The sequence below is a fragment of the Aquila chrysaetos genome, chromosome 1, assembly GCF_900496995.4.
Source record: "Aquila chrysaetos chrysaetos chromosome 1, bAquChr1.4, whole genome shotgun sequence".
NCBI classification, from domain to species: Eukaryota; Metazoa; Chordata; class Aves; order Accipitriformes; family Accipitridae; genus Aquila; species Aquila chrysaetos.
The window spans coordinates 17,012,589-17,033,274 of NC_044004.1; the positions used below are offsets into that span (position 1 = coordinate 17,012,589).

The 20,686-nt window shown below is 36.5% G+C and overlaps 1 protein-coding gene across 6 annotated transcripts in view; it reads right to left on the bottom strand.

Annotated features, from left to right (window-relative positions):
* Positions 1–3,372: 3,372 nt before the first annotated feature.
* The window catches only part of TAPT1 (transmembrane anterior posterior transformation 1), a 48,840-nt gene continuing 31,526 nt past the window's right edge, over positions 3,373–20,686 (bottom strand). For all 6 annotated transcript variants that reach the window (XM_030008541.2, XM_030008535.2, XM_041119515.1 and 3 more), the window contains 7 exons: positions 16,156–16,236; positions 15,186–15,295; positions 13,539–13,598; positions 12,065–12,133; positions 10,506–10,582; positions 6,930–7,090; positions 3,373–4,220 (listed from right to left, as the gene is read on the bottom strand). In XM_030008541.2, coding sequence (XP_029864401.1) covers positions 3,991–4,220; positions 6,930–7,090; positions 10,506–10,582; positions 12,065–12,133; positions 13,539–13,598; positions 15,186–15,295; positions 16,156–16,236 — 788 coding nt within the window. In that variant the 3' untranslated portion in view covers positions 3,373–3,990. The remainder of the gene's footprint in view (positions 4,221–6,929; positions 7,091–10,505; positions 10,583–12,064; positions 12,134–13,538; positions 13,599–15,185; positions 15,296–16,155; positions 16,237–20,686) is intronic.

Below are 20,686 nucleotides of genomic sequence, written 5' to 3' on the forward strand. Positions count from 1 at the left end.
CCTCTCTTGGCAGCGTTTTTTCTAAATCAGACTTTAACAGCTACTGAAGTCCTAAAAAAAGTCTAGCTAGGCTCAGGCTTAGTTGGCATGGCCGATGAAAGAACTATTCTCCTAGAGAAAGAGACATACAGAAACAATACATTAGGTGTTTTTGACAGCCTTCATAGTCTAAGCACCTCACACCACTATATACAGAAAAACTTCCTTGATAAAGGTGGTCCCGTTGCACTGCTTTCACAGTGTTTGTTACAGCCCCCTTTGCAAGCTGCTTAGCACTTACACAAAAGTATTTGCTTCATGGTAGTCAGCAAAATTAACGTACTCCAAATTTCTAAAAGCAATTACTCTGAACAAGTTTTACGAGCAAACTTTGTTTAGAAATTGTCAAGAGCATTTCTGAAGCCATGATTACCCAAGACTGACACAGCTGGTACAACTCCTAGTTTACTCACAATAGAGTAGCCCAGTTTGTAAGACACAATATGTTGCAATGTTTCAAGAGTTTCACAGAGTTTGATCACAGTTGCGCTACAATTAAGTTGCATTCATCATTGCTTACCACCACCAAATAGATTCAGAATTGTAGCCCAACAGCTCAGCTGGCGTAGCAGCCACGACTGGGCAAATACTGGCTTTAACAATAGTGACCTCAACAACTGTGCTGACTTACAAAAACAGACTTCTAAATGAATACTTAGAACATAGAAAATTTTGCACCACAAAAAACCCAAGACAAAGTTGAAAAGTTGCAACAAACTCTAAATTAAGAGGCAAGTAAATTAACAGCATACTTGTGATTGTAAAACTACTTTGCTTGAGGGGAAATTCTGCTCTGCTGATGAACATCTGAAAGGCTTCAAAAGATTAATTAAATAATCCTATGGAAAACACAGTTGCTCCTTAATGCTCCTATAATGAATAATACTAATTATGAATATACACTGCACTCAGTGTGCTTTTGGAATTAATTTGGCAACTGTGACTTTAGTTGAAATATCACTGCTTACATCAGAACTGCCTAGATTTTATTTTTGGGGGGATTTATGAATTGAAGAACTCAATTTATTCACTGCTTAACCTCTGATGCTCTTATTTATTTCACTGTTAAGACAGGAGCTTTTCAAGAAAACCCTAAAGAAATAAAGAACTGCATCTATAGACGAGAAATTTGGTGTTGCTGTTTTGTTTTTTCTTTTTTTTACCCCTGTGGTTTGCTTCCCCTCAGCTACTTCTAGAGTTCTGAGAGGACTGCCCAGGGTCAGAGAAGAAGCTGTGACCTTTCATTAAAGATGCACTGCTAGATATTCAAGGAATACCTATTAATCACGAACAAAAACATGAGAACAATTAGAGAGCTTGAAGCACGAGAGAACAATGAATTTTCATACCCAGTTGGGCCCCTACCAGACTTTCAGAGAGTTTAAGGGGAAGTGTTGCATTTGCAATGATCTCTATAACCGGTGCCTCAAACATACCTTTGCATTATTGTGATCCTTAAGTCAACGAAGTTATGCCTACACCACAAACAGAGGTGTAAGAGCCATATCCCAAAGCCCAGCTATACTGCTTTAGATCTAGTTACCACAATTCAAGTGTAAAAACAAAGCAACAAAGGCTCCCAGCCTCAAGACGAGGATCTGTGCCAGGACTTGGACTTAAGTGCAGTTAGCCATTGCCCTTTCACTGTTACTGTCATGTGCTCAGGACACTGCAGTTACATTTGGCTTTGCTGCGTAGGTGTAACTAGTCCAACTCCAGTAACTGACTACATAAATTACAACTCCCTGAAGACATATTTTTTCATTTACATGGGATTTGCCTTTAAAGAACAAATTAATAGTAGGTTGGCATCAATACCTTCTTCCCACAAGCGGCAATAACCAACTGCTACAGAAATAAATCAGAACTAAAGCCATTGATAACACAGTTCTTATGCGCATTCCTGTCACGCATTTGCAAGAATCTTACTTTATGGAAATCGGAATTTAATACAGTAAATACATCGCAAGTTCACCAACCCTGAATACTAAGAAAGAAATGTCGACGCTGTACTTTTCCTTTTTTAAACAAATATTACAAAATTGAATTTTATTGAGTTTCACACAAGATGCACTTATAAAATTGATACAGAATGTCATTCAACAGAAAAAAAAAATATGAAAGCAATTCCAAGCTTTCTTTAGCAACTGCTAAATAATTCAAAAATAAGATACACCAAATTGACAGATAATCTGAATTTCAATGTGAACATCTCCAATTAGTATAAAATACATCAAAAATTAAAGAATTTCAGATTCTTCCGCAGCACGAGTCCTCTCTTCTTTTTACTCTCATCCCTGAACAGTAACCACAGATTTTGGCCACTATTCCAGCTACTCTTGATGGGATTAGGAGAGGCTGAAAGACTGCAGCAAGAAGTTCCGACCAGAGCAGACCATGCTAACCTGTACGGCAAAGCTATCTCATTACCAAGTCTGCTCAGACACATGATAACTCTGTCCAACTGTCTCCATTTGCTATATTACTGTAGTCCTGCAAGTTTCAGGGATTAGCATATACATTGAACTTTTGCATGTTCATAAAGCAAATAAACTTTGGCTTTCCCACTCTGACAAATTACGAAATTAGCAAAGCGCAAATTTTGTCTTCATTTGTTCAGCACTGAAGTACTTTTATGATACCTTCCCTTGGAAAGTGAAACTGGTGCTTACTTAAATATCTGAAAGGCATTTGAAGTTAATGCTGTGTTTTAACAATATATGAAGAATTTATCATTAACTAAAGGGTCTCTTCTGATACAAGTCTCCAACCTAAGTTTTGAGCTCAAATTTATTCCATTCTTCATCTGAGGATTCCAAACCATCTTTTATCAATTCTCCCACAACTGCATCTCACACCAGAAATAAGGATGCATTGTAATGCTTAAACACCCTTTAAAGATCCAGTCCATCTACTTAAGTTTGTCTAATCTGAATCAATTAAAATGGATAATTGATTTGATTGTCAGTATGAGCTTTTATAGGCATGTTCTCAGGTAAGTTAATACACAGATGTCACTCTTATCAGTTAAACCCAAAACAGTGTAATATTCTTTTCTGCCGTGTTAATGCCATACATAAAGTTCCAGCATAACACTTGCTTGCTGCAATTAACACTGCCTTTCCTCAACAAATATAAATGCCCCTTTATTATTTTTTCCTACAGCAACAAAAAATCCTCAGCTTTTAAAAATAATTTTATAAATAATTTGCCTTGCAGGACACACAACACAAGAAATGAGTATGCTTCATATTTGCCCAGTTAAGCAGAACCTTCATTACTGTGATCTTTCCTTGGTGTTTAGTATTTAGATAAAATAGTATGCAGTAAGTCTTTCATTTAAAGGCAAAATTTTATTCTGATTACAAGATTTTCAAGATACATCTTGAAAAGGTTTTTGTTGACAAGAATAACTATCTTGACTTACTGTTTTATGTACCAATGCTTTACGCGTTTGTTGATATAAGCACAAGCTTTGAATTCTGCTTGCAGATGTTTAATAAAACAAGGTTAAGTGGAAAGGCAAGCTTCTGAGCAAGTTGTCATACATTTCCAGGAATATCCTTACACTGGAGGAACCCTTCATGAAAAGTAGTATGTTCTGGAAGCATGGTTTCATAACGCAGAACAGGATTATGCTTTTTTTCCAGTCTATTTTCCAGAAAAGTGATACTGCAGCTCTGCCACCAGGCTAGAGACTCACGATCCACCACATTTTCCAAGAGGCAAGTTAAAGATCACTTACTTGACCTGACCAGATACCAAGCCAAGTTACTTGTAGAAAGAAATTAATATTTTTTGCCATTAATAATTTAAGTTTTTAAATAAATATTTATGTGCCTTTTGGGGCAACTGTCCATTCTGGTAGCATCTGCTGTCCCAACAGCTCAGTATCCTTAGCACATTGATTTTTTAAAAAAAAAACCAAAACAAAAACAAAACCAAAAAAACTTAGTCAATTCTGTTTCCACAAATAGTAAACCTGTCTATCTCCAACAAGTCCTTTTTTGAAGACCTGTGCTTTAATTCTGAACTGTCTTGGCTTATATCTTTTTCTTCTCCATCAGGAGTTGTCAGAAATTGATCAGAACTGCTTGTTACAAGTAAAGATGGCGTATTCTCCTTCTGATGCACAGGCTGATTGGTAACTGATGTAGATCCATTTTCATCTGTGGAAATTCCTGGTGGAACAGAAGACAATTACAAAGATAATCATGAATTTAACACAGACGTACTGATGCATCTGTAACATCCAGATTCATCCAAAGCTGTCCTGAAAGCGTGCTGTATCAAATCAGCAGAAGCAAGAGAAGAATGCTTTGTGGAAGCCACTACCAAGCCACTGCCTCTTCTTAGTTTTACCGTAAGAGATTTCCTTTTCTAATTTGGTAAAAGGATAGAAGATTAATTCTACAGAAGTTCAGATAATGAGCAAGAGCATAAGCAGCAGATGTTAGGACACACACTGCATTCTTGGGGTTTACATACTCATTTTTGTTGGCTTAGGCAAAGAGATTTTGACAGTCATTGTGTGAATGACACAAATATTTTCAACTAAAATGAAGAAAAGGAATCTCTGTAGCAGGAACTAGATGTGCTTAATCCTCTACGTAAGTAGAATAAACCTGGCTTCTCTAGGGATAGCTAATAAATGACTCATGCACTGCTACACACTTTAATAGCACTGGCTCCTAAAGCAGTTCTATTAAAGATGTCTATTTTTATTCCTGCCTCTTACTTCAGTGGAGTTGAACACTGGCTCCATTAACCTAAGACATTTTTAAGTAATATCCATGTATTGTTTCCACATTTTGTTAAAACATTTAAAGAATTAAAATGCACAAGCAAATGACAAGGAAATAAATTTTTCTTATTTACTATCTCCTCGTAAAGACTGTATTATGGTTTCTAAAGGAATCTGAAAAAATTGGACTAATGTGGAGAGTACTGCAGACCAGCCCAAGGGAACATTTTTTGTCAGAATGGCAGCATTATCCAAATTACTACAAAACCTTATTTCTGTATAGCATGTCTTCACAGTATACCATCTACTAATTGAAGGTACATGCATTACTCTCTATAGTTTTATGCAAGTCAAAGGTACTAAACTTGCATTGAGAAAGGAGACAAGTAATGCTAATTGTAGAACTTGGTTACAAAGGTAAGCATTTTCTAACCCAGCAGCTTCCAGAGAAAGCTGGCCAGCCTATAAATGATTACCAGTAATTAGAACTTCCACCCTTCAAAAGCAAGTATGAAATTTTATCCTTCAAAATTTTAAACTGTTTCTGTGGACGAGGTGGAAACTCTTATGAAAATAAATTGACTTACATTATAAGCTGAAAGAAAGTAGACGAGATTAATTCCCTCACCCTCATTCTGCTAAGAGATAGGTTGAGAGACTGTATTGGAAAAAAAATCTGGTAAGTGGGGCACAGGGATTAACCAATATTGCAGAGCCCAGCAGTAATAATGCAAATACACAGAAGCTGGGGAAAGTAACATCATTCTTTCAAATAACTGAGGTTTCTAGTAAATAAAGAGCTGTTAAAAAGTATAAAAAAACCCCCAAAACTGTTAAAAATTAGCTTTTTCACTGATGGAAGTTAGGAATATTCTAAATAAAATCAGCAAAAGCTTTTTGATTGCTACTTTTCAATCAAAATCTTTCCATTTGAGGAAATAAGCATCTCTGCTGACTGACCTGGTAAAATTGCTGCTGCTTCAGCTAAAAATAGGCTTCAGGATTTATTTACTGTGAGTAAGTTTAAGGATCAATCTGAGTAAGTATGACTTAAGTCTCATATGCAAGTGTAGTACTAGAACGTTTAAAACATTATCATTATGACAGTCATCTAATGAAATGCAAAAGACATTCAGACCAATTCATATTACATTCTTTCATCAAGAAACTAACGCAACCCTTTAAATTTAAGCTATTTAAAAATAAATGTCCACACCAAGTTTCTGCCTGATGTGATTTGACACAGGTGAGAGAGAGATTTACTACTAAAACACTGACAGATTCTTAACTCTGCTACTGCTGGCGAGACACTATGACGACTAATAAGCACCTTACATTTCAAGCTGTTCAAGTCTTTGGCAAGCAATAGAGTGAACACAATAAAAGCCTCACTGTTAAGTTCTCTAGGGCTCTCACTGAGCTCTTCACAGAGGAAGATATACAATCCAATACAGTTGACTGGAACAATGAAGGTTTCTGTTTCCTTCTATAACTTGTCATAGGAACATAATGATGCCCCATTCCAATTACATATTAACCACTAATGCTGAGGACCTATATGAGAAAACCACGCTGCACAGACTTGAAATGAAGCGAGTAGAGACCAGCCGAAATTCCTATTTGGATTTCAGAAAGCTTTTCATTAATGTGTTCATGACAACTACAAGTAATTATACCTATTGTGTGCCATGTTTTACATTAATTTCCATAAGAAATACACAGATTTCTTCCTCACTAAGCTTCAGCACTGCCAGAAAGGATGTGTAAATATTTCCTTATTTGTGTAGTGACATGGCAGAGGGGGTTGGACTAGATGATCTTTAAAGGTCCCCTTCCAACCCAAACCATTCTATGATTATGATTTCAAACAAAAGCGTGCTACTGTTCTGATGGTTCTATCACCTCCACATATCAGGGTGGGATCTTATCAGAAAGATGAGTACTTGCAACCAAAAGAAGGTGCATGAACTAAAAGCAATAAATTCTATTACATTTACACACTTGTGTTCACAGCTGTGATAAAGTACAATTAAGGTCCAGCAACAGGCTTACTGTGCAGCAATGTCATACATCTGGTTTAATACTAAATCTAGTCTGAAAGCAATTATCATTACAGTTAAAAACGAAACAAGGCAGTTAGCCTTACCTTGGGTAGATTTAAACATGCTTTGCTGTTTGCCAGCTGGCTTCCCTGGGGTGGCAGTCAGGACAGGATTGAATAATTTCTCCTCCATTTTTGCCTCCTTTACATATTGACATGATTTCCCCAGCAATACAATACTGTTAAGGACTTTCAGAGATATTAACCTGAAAAAATAAAAGGATTTGTTTACATATTTGCATTAGCACATTAAAATAATTGCATATTATTCATACTGCAATTATTCGTATTAAAATAATTGCATATGGTTACTGCTGTCTTGGAAGGATTAGCTAACAAATTAAATCCCTTCAATAGCAACATCAAAAGGTAATTTCCTTTTCTTAACAAAAACATCAAGTTTTATCATAGTTTAACAAAAGGACTACAAGGACAGTTAAGTAGCCATTTAATACATCAAATATTTAAACAGAGAACTAAAAAGGGCCTTCAACAGTGCAAGTCCAAATTAACTGCACTACTGTTAAAACTGCAGCCTTAAGCATGCTCAGCCAAGGATCACTAGTGGACTTTGAACCACAAGAAAGCAAGTATCCAGTTTTCACAAATTACAGGCTAATCATTAAAAGTCCTTTTTCACATCACAAAAGACAGTCCATGAAACTCAACAAATCCAAGGAGGCAGCGCTGCATTACCATCATAGCACAGTCCAGTTGACAGCAGATTCCTTTTCTATTATCACTAACTTGCAGCACAAACTTTAACAAATCATTTAAGTCCCTTTAACACCTGTCTTCTCACCTGAAGAACAGGAAGGTCTCATCTACCATCAAGCGCTTTTAGATTTACAACTCAAATGAGCTTTGTAAAATTTAAGTTCCATTACTAGTATTACACAACACGCAGACCAACGTCCACTCCAGGGTGAAAGCAGAGGTGAAGCAGGTGAAGGCTCACTACAGAACAACAAAGAAATCTATTCTCTGTAGGATGAACATAAATATCCTCTGCACAAATCAACCTATCTAACAAAAGTGAACGAAATGCACGCTCTAAATTCATTCTCCACTCTGAAAATCTGTTTATTAGTACATCACTAACAGACTAAAAACCAGACTTGAAGTGAACGTTCACAGATCCATGGAGCAGGTCTAACTACTTAATCATAAAGTGACCCAAGCACACTTCAGCAGCAACTTCACTATCTCTCACTGCATTAATGTAAACAGAACTTGTCAAGCAGAAAAACAAAGCACACTGCACTTTTAAGGGATTTCTATGCAATACATTTAACTTGTAAAAGAAATTTAGAGAAATGGAAGAATGAGGAGAGCAGGCCACTTTCAGTACTCAGAAGAAACTGACATTTTAGCATCCAAGCAACCACAAAGAAGATATCATTTTATACAAGTTGAAAGCTGCAATTGTCTACAATTTTATTAGGTTATTGGGAAAGATTTTGTTTCTGAGAGTTGAGAAGCTCTCCTCCATGTTTAGTAAGTTTTAGAGGTGTTTTTCCTACACTTTTTATGTAACAAGCTTTTGTTCTGAGAGAGTAGGTGTTTACAGCATAATTTGACTCTGATTTAATGAGAAGTAAAAAAAGGCCATAAATCAACACTTCACTGTATCAGTTCCAGCTTCTCATGGAAAATTATGCAAGAGTTTCTAGCGATTCTCCTTTATTCTTTTCTGCCAGTCCACCCCAGACTCAAATTTCTAACAACAATGTAAGTTTGCAGTTGTACAAAATCCTAGAAAAAGAAAACTCCGGTTTCATATGCTGAGCAAGACTCTTTAATAGTATAACTTACAGTATTACAGTTGTTAAATATTAATACAAACCAATGTCCTCCATATTACAGTCTCAATCCTTTGCCCAGTTAACTGTTTCAGATTTTACCACATTGTTTCTCATATAGCATAGATATGATATTACTAATCATTACTAATCAGATGAAAAGCTGAAATTTACGTTCAGAACACAAATTACTTGAAAGGTGCAAGAGGTGAGTTAGCTCCACATCTGAGATCATGGCAGAAGTAAAAATCTGTTCTTACTTTTCAATAAGGACAAAATAAACCAAAATGTATTCACTCTTGTGACCTATGCCTTCAAAGAGCAGCATTTAATCCTTCATATTAATCACATAACTTCTTCCTGCCCTCCATCCTCCAAGCCACAGAGACAGGGAAAAATCCAGGGCTGGGCTGCAGCAGTGCGATGGTAGATGTAGGGAAATATTACACGTATTGGGAAAAAGGAAAAACCACTGAGCAGAATAAAGGTGCTGAGCTTGGTATACCACAGCTTGAATGTGATGATCAGGGGCTAGTGCTTTCAATTACATAGAGCTGGCTTTAGGGAGAACATGGGCACAGCATGTGGTACGCCAGGGAAGAAGTCGAAGTATGGTGCAGAGCAATATGGCTAACATTTTAATATTTGGCCTCTATGCAGTATCTCAAAGTCCTAGTTAACCAACACTAAAGAGATGTGTCTCTACACTGATGTGGACTAGACTCATCAGACCAAGTTCTACGTTTTTTGCTGATCAAGATCAGATTAGAGATAAGAGTCTACCTATTCATAAAAAACGCGTAGCAATCCCATTCTTTTCAGAAGGTATTGTAAAACAGCAGCCTCCTCTCTTCCGGTGTACATGCTGAACCACTGACCCAGACCTAGAAGCCTTTTACTTCCCAAGCCTTGTGGCCTTCAGTTACGAACAAAACTTGGGAGGGTACTGGAAGAGTTATTCCCACAATACTGTAGGCAGGCTCTCTGTGCTGCAGCAATCTGAATCACTTAATTCCTGATGATCAGTTTTAGGAGGACTCCCAGTATCAATCAGTACTGAGAGACAACAAATGCTGACACAGTTCAGCCTTCCTGGAAACTGGCCATACCCACATAGTCAGTCTACAGCAAGTGCCTCAAGACAGGCAAACTAGACTAGATTTATAGTACAACTAAACCCATCTCAGAAGTACGTATCGACTACTGAGAAGTTAAGGATAACACAAGCATAAACTGACTTGGCAGTGAAGGGATACTTGCAAATCATCAGTTTTGGAAAACAAATTGCCATAGGACATTATATTCCTTAACTAAGATTACTTACTGACCCCAGCCTTCCCGGAAAGGCAAGCCTTGCATTTACTTTTTTTTCCATATAGCAGTTTCCTAACACAAAGAAACCTTGCATTTAACTACCAGAGAGAATTCATGATCTGCTCAGAGCACTTAAACTGCTTTTTTTTGTTGGCATACTGAATCTTTAGTTCCTTTCACAGGAAGTTTCATTCCTTAGAATTCAATTTCCCCTTTTATGCAGAGGTATGGTGCTTGTCTGTCATAAATTCTTTCAATCATTTTTCCATTAGTTATTTTCATTACTGAAGTTACTTATTGAGGGCTATAACCCCCCAATGCAGTTACAGTACTTAGGGACCAATCCGCACTCTCAATTTCGGTTTATGAGCATAGGTGTTTTACATTTATCTTCTGCTGAACATAAACTGCGTTTACACTTAGACCTAGAAGTATCAACAGAAGCTTTTTTCACATATCTCATCAAATAATGGTAAATACTTTTCAACTGTGTGCATTTACTTACCCACAGTAGAACAGCACAACACAAACATAAGCTAAGACTCCTTGTACTTTTATTGAGCTTGTTACGACCCTGATGAGCTGTTTTAAGGATAAAAGTTAAACAGTTAAAACATATAGCACACAACTATTAATAGAATATTTTAACAGACATTTCTTACTTGGTAAATTCAAGACAAGTAGAAACATTTACATTAATAGAATTTATTCTAATGCCTCCCTTGGTAGCACTAAGTATTCAAGATTTTGGTTTGAATAAGTATTATAGTAGCACCTAGTTGCAACTTTCCCAAACTACAGTCTGATAACGTTTCCTTCACCACTGACTTCCGAGTAAAATAACAAGTGAAAAAAACCTACCCAAAAGTCAAGGGCTGGAAGCAGAGTTAACAATTTTTGAGGAAAATGTCAAGGGATGCTGATGCAGTAAAAGACAATCAGTGTTTTGCACTATGCTAACATTTTGGATACAAAATTGCTTTGTGAACTAGGCACATGAATCCCAAGTTTCAGTAACAAATGATCCTGAAATCTCAGTTTTACTTCAGTATTTCACAGTTAGGGTTCCAAGTTAGCAAAGTGCTTCAGTTTGTTTAAAACCTATTAGTATCCAGGATATCATATCCGAACACAATTAACTTGAAAAAAGCACTTCAATCGAATTCTCACTGGATGTACTGCTAATAAAAGAAATCATGACTATGATCACAATTATGGGGGTTTTTGTTTTGGTTTTGTTTTTTTAAAATCCTGGATAAAAACTAGGCAAAGCCTGTCAATAGTCTTTTTCCCCATCTCTATGGGAGAACATTACATTCAAAAGTTAACTCATATTGATATTCTTCCAGGAAAATTATGAATTAGCATCTTTGCTGGCAAAGCAAGAACACATTCCCAGTATTACAATAACTACTGCTTCTCTACACATATATGGCAGCTATTTGCAGAAAACATTCTGCAATAGTTAATTCAGAACAGACAGCATGTGGACACAATTCCAATAATGAAGTGATTCATTTTATAGCAGCATGTCCATGTAACAGGGTCAGCTATTTTAGAATCATGTATTCTACAACAGCTCAGAAGCTCAGTGCTCCATATAAAAGAAAACTTAGTCATTAAACACACCATTACAGGGACAACCACAAGGACTCCTATGAAAAACCTAAAAAAAACTAGTACACTACTGCTAACCTTCTGGCAACCAGCTGCTTTGACTATTCCGAGTGAATGAACAGGATAATTGCCAAAAGGAATAAATGTTTAATAAGCACAGATGTAGTTTAATTCCAGTGCTACAACTCAACTGCTTATAAATTCTATAAGATTAATATATTTTCAGTTTTCTATGAAAGGCTGATAAACAGTAACACATTCGTGAAGTCATAATTAGTATGTGATATAGGTTATACTGAATGCTAACTCAACCTTGCAGCATCATTTCAGTTACTTAAGATGATCATTTTATCCTCAAAACATGAAAATGAGCCAGCTATCTCACAGGCATATATTCTCAAAGTGAGATCTTATTGACAGAAAACTGATAGGGAAGATACAACTTACTAAAACAGCCAGTGGAAGAGGAATGAAACCCATTCTTCTGGAAACCGAATCACTATAATCTGTATATGCCTAGGAAAAAAAAGAGGAAGAATAATGAACTATTTATGCAAAGGAATGAGCTTATTTTAGCTTGGCACACCCTCTAGATAAGAATCTCTGCTAACAAACACTACACTGCTATAAAGTGTATCTATTCACATTTTGAAATTCAAATGCATATAGCTGTACTCTCAGACAAAAATGTAATACTACCATGACCAGTAAGATTAGCTTCAGTGCTCTAAATCAAGAGCAACTGGAGTATAATACAAATCTCTAAATCGAGAGCAATTAGGACACTGAATCCAAATGGGCTATATTTCATCTGTACATTATTACTAGCTTAGAGACCTTTTTGTATTAATTTGACTTTGATCCTCAAATACTGTACAGAAGAACCCGTAACAGGGATAAAAGAACAATTATCCATCACACTAGTAATTTTAAATCATTCTACAAACATCTATAATTAGCCTCAGGATAATTGTGTTAAAATAATTTTGAAAATATGTTTACATTGGAACTCTTAAAACACAACTGCTTTGCATGACACCTTTCATGCAGTGTTGAACACCATGCCAAGGTTAGTGCCTATATGATGCTACCTCATTTTCCACAGAGGATCCTTACGAAGAGTGATGGATTTTCAGAACTAATAAACCTTTTTTTTTAATTAACAAATTATTAATAATTAATTATTTGTAATTGAAGGTGTCTAGCTTCTTTATGAGGTATAACTACTGCATTCCTAGCAATAGCTATTAAACATGCCCAAGAAAACTACATAAATTCTTATAATAATGTTCATTTAATAGTTAGAGCACTCATCCAAGAGCACTCACTAATAGTTAAGAGACTCATACAGGAAAGGTGTGCTGTAAATAGTCTTCCAGAAAACAGTATTTACGAAAACCACAAGTAGTCTGTCTGTTCTGTAAATACCCATGCCACAACAGTAACATGCATGGTACAAACATCCCTATACATCTGTGCATGCTGTCTGTGAAAAAATAAGGTAAATTCCTAACGAATATTGTATTTTGATTCACCACAGTTAAAATAAAGCAAAAAGAACAGTAATTTAAAATTATCTCAAGAACATCTTGTTAAGCTACCTTACTTCCCATATATCTCAAAAATGTCAAAGTTGTTACAACCATCCCCTGACTATAAATGTATTTGGAAGACACTTCTCAACAATATATTAAATAAAGCCTGAACTGACGTGAACAACTGGATAAATATAAGAACATAAATCACAAGGAAATATTCCTGTTGTCTCATATTAAAAAAAGCAGGGTAGAATTTCAGTGCTGTAGAAGTGTAACAGTTCTGTATGTATTTCTTTTAAGTGTTTGTTCCACCCGCCCCCCCCCCCCCCCCCCCAATAATTATGTTAGTTAATACAAGAAAATGCCCTTATTTTCAGGCTTACATTTTTCTGTCGACTGCTAACAAGGTCAAATGCAAGACTGGCTCTGTATTCACTGTAGACCTGGAAAAAATCCAGCACATTGGATGTGTGATTAATTTGTTATCACACTTTATAGAAGCAACAGAGATATTAATAAAATATTTCTGTAAAATATTATAAACACTTATGCATAGGCTGAAGGAGTCAAAGCCAGTTTTGCTGAGGTCTAACTGCACACTTCAACAGATAAGCCTGTATTTCTGCAATAAAGTAACTTGCATATATATACAACAAACAAACAACACTATGCTATGTTTTAGGAATTGAATGAGACTTTATAAAGCATTTACTGAATTTGAGGATCATCACAAACACAAAGTAAGAGAAATCACATTAACTTTTTCCTACAGTTGATAATTTGTTTTAAGCAAACAGTAGCACTGGGATCAAATTAAACAAATGAGAGAGCTTACTAAGCAAGTGATCCCATGAAAAAAGCAAATTGTATCAGAAGATGAATGAAGCTTTTCTTTTAAGAGTTCTGCATATTGAGACAGAAAAGCACCTATATTAAGGATAAACGGCAGGGCAACTTATACTGCAGGTGTTCAAAACTTCTGAAAAAGTCCAACCTAGAAACCATAAATCTTTAGAGCTTCATACAAAAAATACGAAGTTTGTTAAATAAACCTTGCAAAATTTGTCACTCACTACCCCCATTCTCCAGCTGTTTCAGCACACTGAAGCATGCTATGTTTTTGGCTATCATGACTTCATTATTGCTCTTTTCCACACTCTCTATATGAAAGTAGGGCATGCATAAATGCCTCTGGCATAAGGGAGCTTATTAAGTACATCTATTAAACTTGTTTCTACACTGCACAATGTAGTTACTTTAGAGATGCTGAAAAAGACTGCACTTCCAAGTTCTGATCTCATTTCCTAAAAAGTAGTTTTAATAGTGAAAAAGCACTAACTCATCTCTTCACAAATTTATCAAGTGCATTTGAATTCACACAACATGCAAGACAAATGACCAATGCATCATGCTGCAACACACAAAAAGTAACCTCATCTACTACTTTAAAAGAAGGACTGCATAATATATATGGCCTAAGAAATTTCAGGAGTGGGAAACTAACATAACCTACTTCATATTAGTGCTCCAGGGACACTGGAAAAATATATCTCTGATTTCAGATTCCACCTTTAACACACATAGAAGAACAGAGGTTCAGCAGCCTCACAAGATCTGTTTTTCCTAAAGCATGAATTTTAACCTACAATCCATTCTGTCAGGAAAAGGTATAAACTCTGTCTAGACTGTAGAATAAGTAATCTTCTGTCAACTTAACTAGTGATCACTTCACAAAATGATCTGCTAGTTATGTGAATTGTAGTTATTATGTGAATTGTTATACAACACTTTCAATAATTTATGGATCTGGAACTACTCATTTAGAAGCAGAGGTGTTTGTTCCACATTATAAAGATCCTCAGAAATATATCATATCAGGAAATTACCAAGCTTTCTCAAATGATATCCTATATGTGAATAAAACAATTTTTACATTTTCTGCACTGGAACCAATTTTAGTATTTAAAAAAATATTAGCAAAATAAACTACAACTTAAAATAGCATTCCACATTCCAAACAGGATACCTACATCTGCTGTGATGTCATTGAATTTTGTTATAAAGGCATGTTTCACAATATCCACCGCAATTTCTGAAGCAACCACCATGCAAACATCTGGGAATAACACCCAAAGATGATCTGAAGGTTGGGAAGAAACAAGTTAGGCCATTTAATTTGATGCCAGTGTACAAAACAAAAATTATAACACTTTTGCTCAACGGTGAAAAATCCTCAAGAGTCTGAAGAGTCTGTAAACTTTACATCACCATTCAGCACGTAGTGTGCAAGTTCTTGCTTATTCCATTGCTGTTCTAGAAACTTATCAGTACTACACAATCACACCACAATTAGGATCAGATTTTGCTTAGTAAAGCTTTATCTCTACTAGGAAGCCAACCTCTGCACATACTAGATAGTAGATGTTCAGTATGTATGAGGAACAGACAGAGCACCTGCGGTTTTAGATGCTTAAGGTAAAATTTAGGTAGACTGGTAACATTCAAACAAAATACACCATACAGATCAGGGCTCAAAATTATTAAAACAAAGTTTTAATAAAATAAAATCAAAATTTTACTCAATATTTATTCAATATGGCATTAAAATCCTAAGTATAATCAATATTCAATTATGAATGGAAATTTTTAGATAACCTTCTATCAAATTTCAATCTCACTAGCCTCCCAAAATAAAATTCTCTAGGGGATCCATCATCCTCAATGTACTCCAAGGAAAGGGAAGGACTGAGACGAAATCATTCAGGACACTAACTGAAACATAACTATGCATGTTTGTAGCATAACAGCATATCCTTCTAGCAGAAAGTAGAGTCACTCTTACAAGAAAGCCAGAAATAAAAAAATTATAATCTAAGGTATTTGACAAATCAAGATTCCTCAATTAAATGTCCTGGTTACCTTCATCTTTCAGATTGAGGAAAAAGCACATAGCACAGGAATTTGTCATTTTGTATTTAGTTCTTCTACTACTTTACTCACCTGGATTCCATGAGAACTGTTCCATATTTCTTAGACATACAATTAGTAGCAGCACATAATTGGTGAACCTCTCCTTTATATCTAGTTAAAAAAAAATAAGCTGTCAACTCCAAAGAAACATTTATTTGCATACACTCATTCTGAGGTTCTACCATTTATTAAGTCTTGGATTAGACAAGCTTTTCCACAAATTATTTGGTCGGATTCGAGGGGAGGGGATGGGATGCTGGGAATCTCACCACAGACAGGATCTCTGCAGTATGCTGTGGCCTAACTGGACGTCTGTCCAATGCTGCATCAGCTCAGTGTTCCCAGCATCAGAAGGGACTTAAGTTGTGACTTGCTATCACCTTTTCTAATATATTAATAAAGCAGTCATCCTGCTTGATAAAATCTGTGCATTTCTTGTGGGACTCGGAAAGAACCTGCACCTCCTGGTGCAAAAATGGAGACAATACACCTGTCTGTCATTCCAAGTTAGTAGCAAGGCAAATTTCATTTTCTACAGATCATGGATATCCAAATTGCTACATACTGGGTCCAGTAGTAGGGGGGGGGGGGGGGGGGGGTGTGGAAAAAAAAAAGGTGTTTCAAGATAACTATTACACTTTATTTGGAAGGTTCCTACTAGTCTTTCACATCGCCACCTTAAAAGGGAACAGCAGGATACATCAGCTCAGTTATCAAAACCATAAGAACTATAACACAAAAGCAGTCTGACTTGAGATGGAGTCCTATGAATTGCCCTCCCAGACTAGGCGGGATCTTTTTTTCTATTTGGTGCCCTATCTCCAGAAATGACCCATACGGCTTGCTTCAGGAAGCATTACATTTTTAACTTATTAAAAAAACCTCCATGAAATTGTATTATTGAAAAATGGGGTAAAACCTAAAACGTAATATCACCACAAATTAGCAAGTCCAAAGAAGTCTTTTTAGAAGACAGAACTATTATGAAAATCTGTGAAGATACTGTTATTGCTTCTTACACCCGTTAATCACCAGGATAGTAATTTCTTTCTGGGCAAGTCGTCTCCAAATCCAAAGGGTTCATTTCCTTAAGCACCTCGAATATTCTGTGCGGTTCTATCTACTGGTTTTAGGACACAAGAAATAGAAGTGTTCAGAAGAACACAAAAGGATCGAGCTGGCCAAAAAAACATCTGACTTTGACTTTGTGTCAGCAGCTTCCATCATCTCTGACTACAGACCAACAACAACGTTCATGGCTGCAATTACTATCTTCTAGTATAACAATATCCCTCATTTCAAAAAAGAGGTTTCAAAATACTGGCAAGCCTGAAGGAAGGGAACGAAAAGCAAAGAACAACTCCTCCAGGAGAGGGGAACGTAAAGCACACAAAACTCAAAAAGAATGAGATTGCATGCACACATGTAAAAAGGCACATTTGGGGGTACATAAACTCATCTCAGTATGGGCTGGGGAAGGGTCAGAGGAATCACAAGTTTCCAAAAAGAACAAGTGGCATATATATGGGGGGAAGAAACAAGGAAATCCTTCAGTAAAATAAATTTCAATACCAGAAAAACCAGGACATAGGTGAAGTCCTAACCCTAATTTCTTGGTTTCCTGCCAATAACACTCCAACAAGTCAAGTATGTTCTTCTATGCTTCTGAATTCACCAAATACTGCCCAAATTACCAGAACACAGTATTTTCTGATAAATCTAGTTATGAGATTATCACTTGGTGCTGTCACCAATGGATTAATATGCAGTCTAGCATTCCTTGATCTACATTCTCTACCACAACCATTAGCGACTCGAAAATAATCACTAGTTTTCAGACTTTTGCCCAAAGTCTCAAAACCATTTCATCTTGTACTTCCCACATTGCATACTTCCACACTGCCACGACACACCATTGATCAGCAATGCGTAAGACAACACACAGATCCCATCTTCAGCGGTTCAGATCCCAGGGAGTCCTGTACAGATAGAAATTCTGAAGTGCGAAGTAAGGACCTTAATTCAGGCCTAAACATTAAAGCATGTCTCAAGCCAATCCTTCAGCCATTTACTACCTGCTCAGTATATGTTAGCTCACCAGTCCACAGGATTAAATTGAGAAGGGACATCATTGGCCTTAAATTTCCTCTTATGCTTTAATAACAAACATTTTCCCCCCACTAATTTCTGAGACTGGATGACAGGCTAACACCTATTCTTCCCCTCTGCTCATTTTTCTTGTTCTCACTGGCCTCCCTTCTAATCTGTTATCTCTGCTGCCACAGCTGTTCAAGGCTGCTCAGAGTGAGAAGAACGAGTGCGGCTGCTCTTCATCCTCATCGTTCTCATCAACTGATTGTCAGAGATGCAAGCAAGGGAGAAAGGGCATTTTAGAGCAGCTTCAACAGTAAACCCAAATGATTCAGAAATTCATTTCATTTCTCACCCTCACGGACAAGGACAAAAAAGGCTTCAGGATATCCAAAACAACCAAGGGTAATCAGTTCTAAATACCAATTAAAATTTCAGAGTACAGAATATGCACCAATAATATTTCATCATTTATTATGAACTTATTTGATATTGTATTATGTTTAAAAAAAATACGTGTACAAGTGAGGGGAATTTCCTGTACCATGTATTGCCACTTCTTAGATATGTAGTGAACTATAGAACAAGTGAGGCTATACCCCTAGATTCACACTTATGGACATCATGCTCTTAAAAAAGAACAAAGGGACAGTAAATTACTGTATTTGTGAATCTGGGGAAACAGTGACAAGCCCCCAGTGTTAGTGTTCAGTTATAGAGAGCGCAGGTACTGGCAAAAGAAAATGTCTCTATTCTGGTTTAGCATGATGAAGAGTAAAGTGGGAAGAAAAATGTATCTCTCTTCTGCATTGTCCATCATGACAATCCTTAGTAACATTGATATAATGTAACACATCCCACAAAGTGTTGGTGATAAGCATACCACGAACTTGTTTTTCAGTTAGAATACAGTATAGCTTTAATAACCCTTTCCATTGTAAGACATTTTAAATGGTCTTCAGCTACCTCCACAAGCACATGATTAAGAAGTTTACTTGCTCACTGTTTATGCTTCTAAGTGTTGAAGAACTGACATCTACCCCTAATTCAGACATACTTATCCCCCTGACTGGTCTCCCTGTCAGCACATCCATGCATAGACTGCATTCTAATACCATGCTTAAACTCTACTCTTAATAGGGCTGGCCCCAAAGCCTGGCCACACATACAATATACTCCCCATATACACACTCTTTAGACTATTTTGAAAGGTGACACTGAATTTGCTTGTGCTTCCATGCATCCACTGGTGGTGCAAATGACTACATGCGATTAAATTTTTTCCGTTTGCTTTAAAATACATATTTCAGTATATTGAACACGGAAAGGAAGAATCAGACACTCCAAGACTCAGCACATCAGAATTTAGTGGTCATGTGTCAAAATCTAACCACAATACACCTTTTTTCATGAAGATAAGTCATGTGTACCTGTTAGGGTTGTCATATGAATAGGGGTGGTAAACATTTATTTCAAAGCCAGTAACGTACATACTGCCATAAATGCAATAGGGGAAAAAAGCAAGATGTACTTTTTTTCTATTGGTTCTGTGAAGTAAAGTCCAAAAAAGGATTGCACATAGCCAAATCATATTTTAAATACCTTCACCCCACTTACATCAACCCTGCCATTCCAATTCACATGGCATGCTATGCCGATATTAATAACATATTCTGCCCTTCTATAAATCCTTCTGGAAAATGGCGACATTCAGTTTAAAGGACTGATAGCAACAGAGACCCGAAGTTTAATTGCCAATGTGTCAAAGGGTATCGTCACTTGTAAAAAAACATGTAAAAGACTACAGAACTAGATGTGATTGGAAATAAAGGATGTTCCTAGGACAGCACTACATCTAGTATGGCCTAGTGTAATTAATTAGCCAACATCCCAAACAACTGATTACTGAACACATTCAGGAAGGACCTGAACTCTGAAGAACTTTGCAGTGGTGACTAATAAGAAGGGCAGTGAGATCCCAGGAACAGAGATCCTGAAGTGGCACTTCTACTCGCCTGGGTAGAAAATAGTCTTTAGAACACCTAGTTGTTTCCTTCCAGATTCCCTGACACATTATGCAGGAATCCTTAATCAGGAAGGAAAAAATAATTTTGATCATGTTAATCCCACTGTTTATATATTTAGACCAAAAGCTGGTTATAAATCATAATGTGTAAGAAGTGAAACAAGATCTTTTGGTTTACATGTCAGCAAATCCTAAGTAGCTCTAGTGACAACTACCTTGTAACAAGCGACCAGAGCACAATAAAGGATCAAAGACTGAAGAAGGAATCATCAAGGAGGCACCGATCTATCTTAAATGTACTCCTGCCCCCAAATCCCTCATCCTTAAAATGAAGAACTGGATTAGAATAATGGTATTAAAAAAACTAAACTAAACCTCTCAAATTCAAGAGACCAAAAGGTAAAAATAAAGGCTGTTCAGTATTTTGATCAAAGCCAAAGAGAC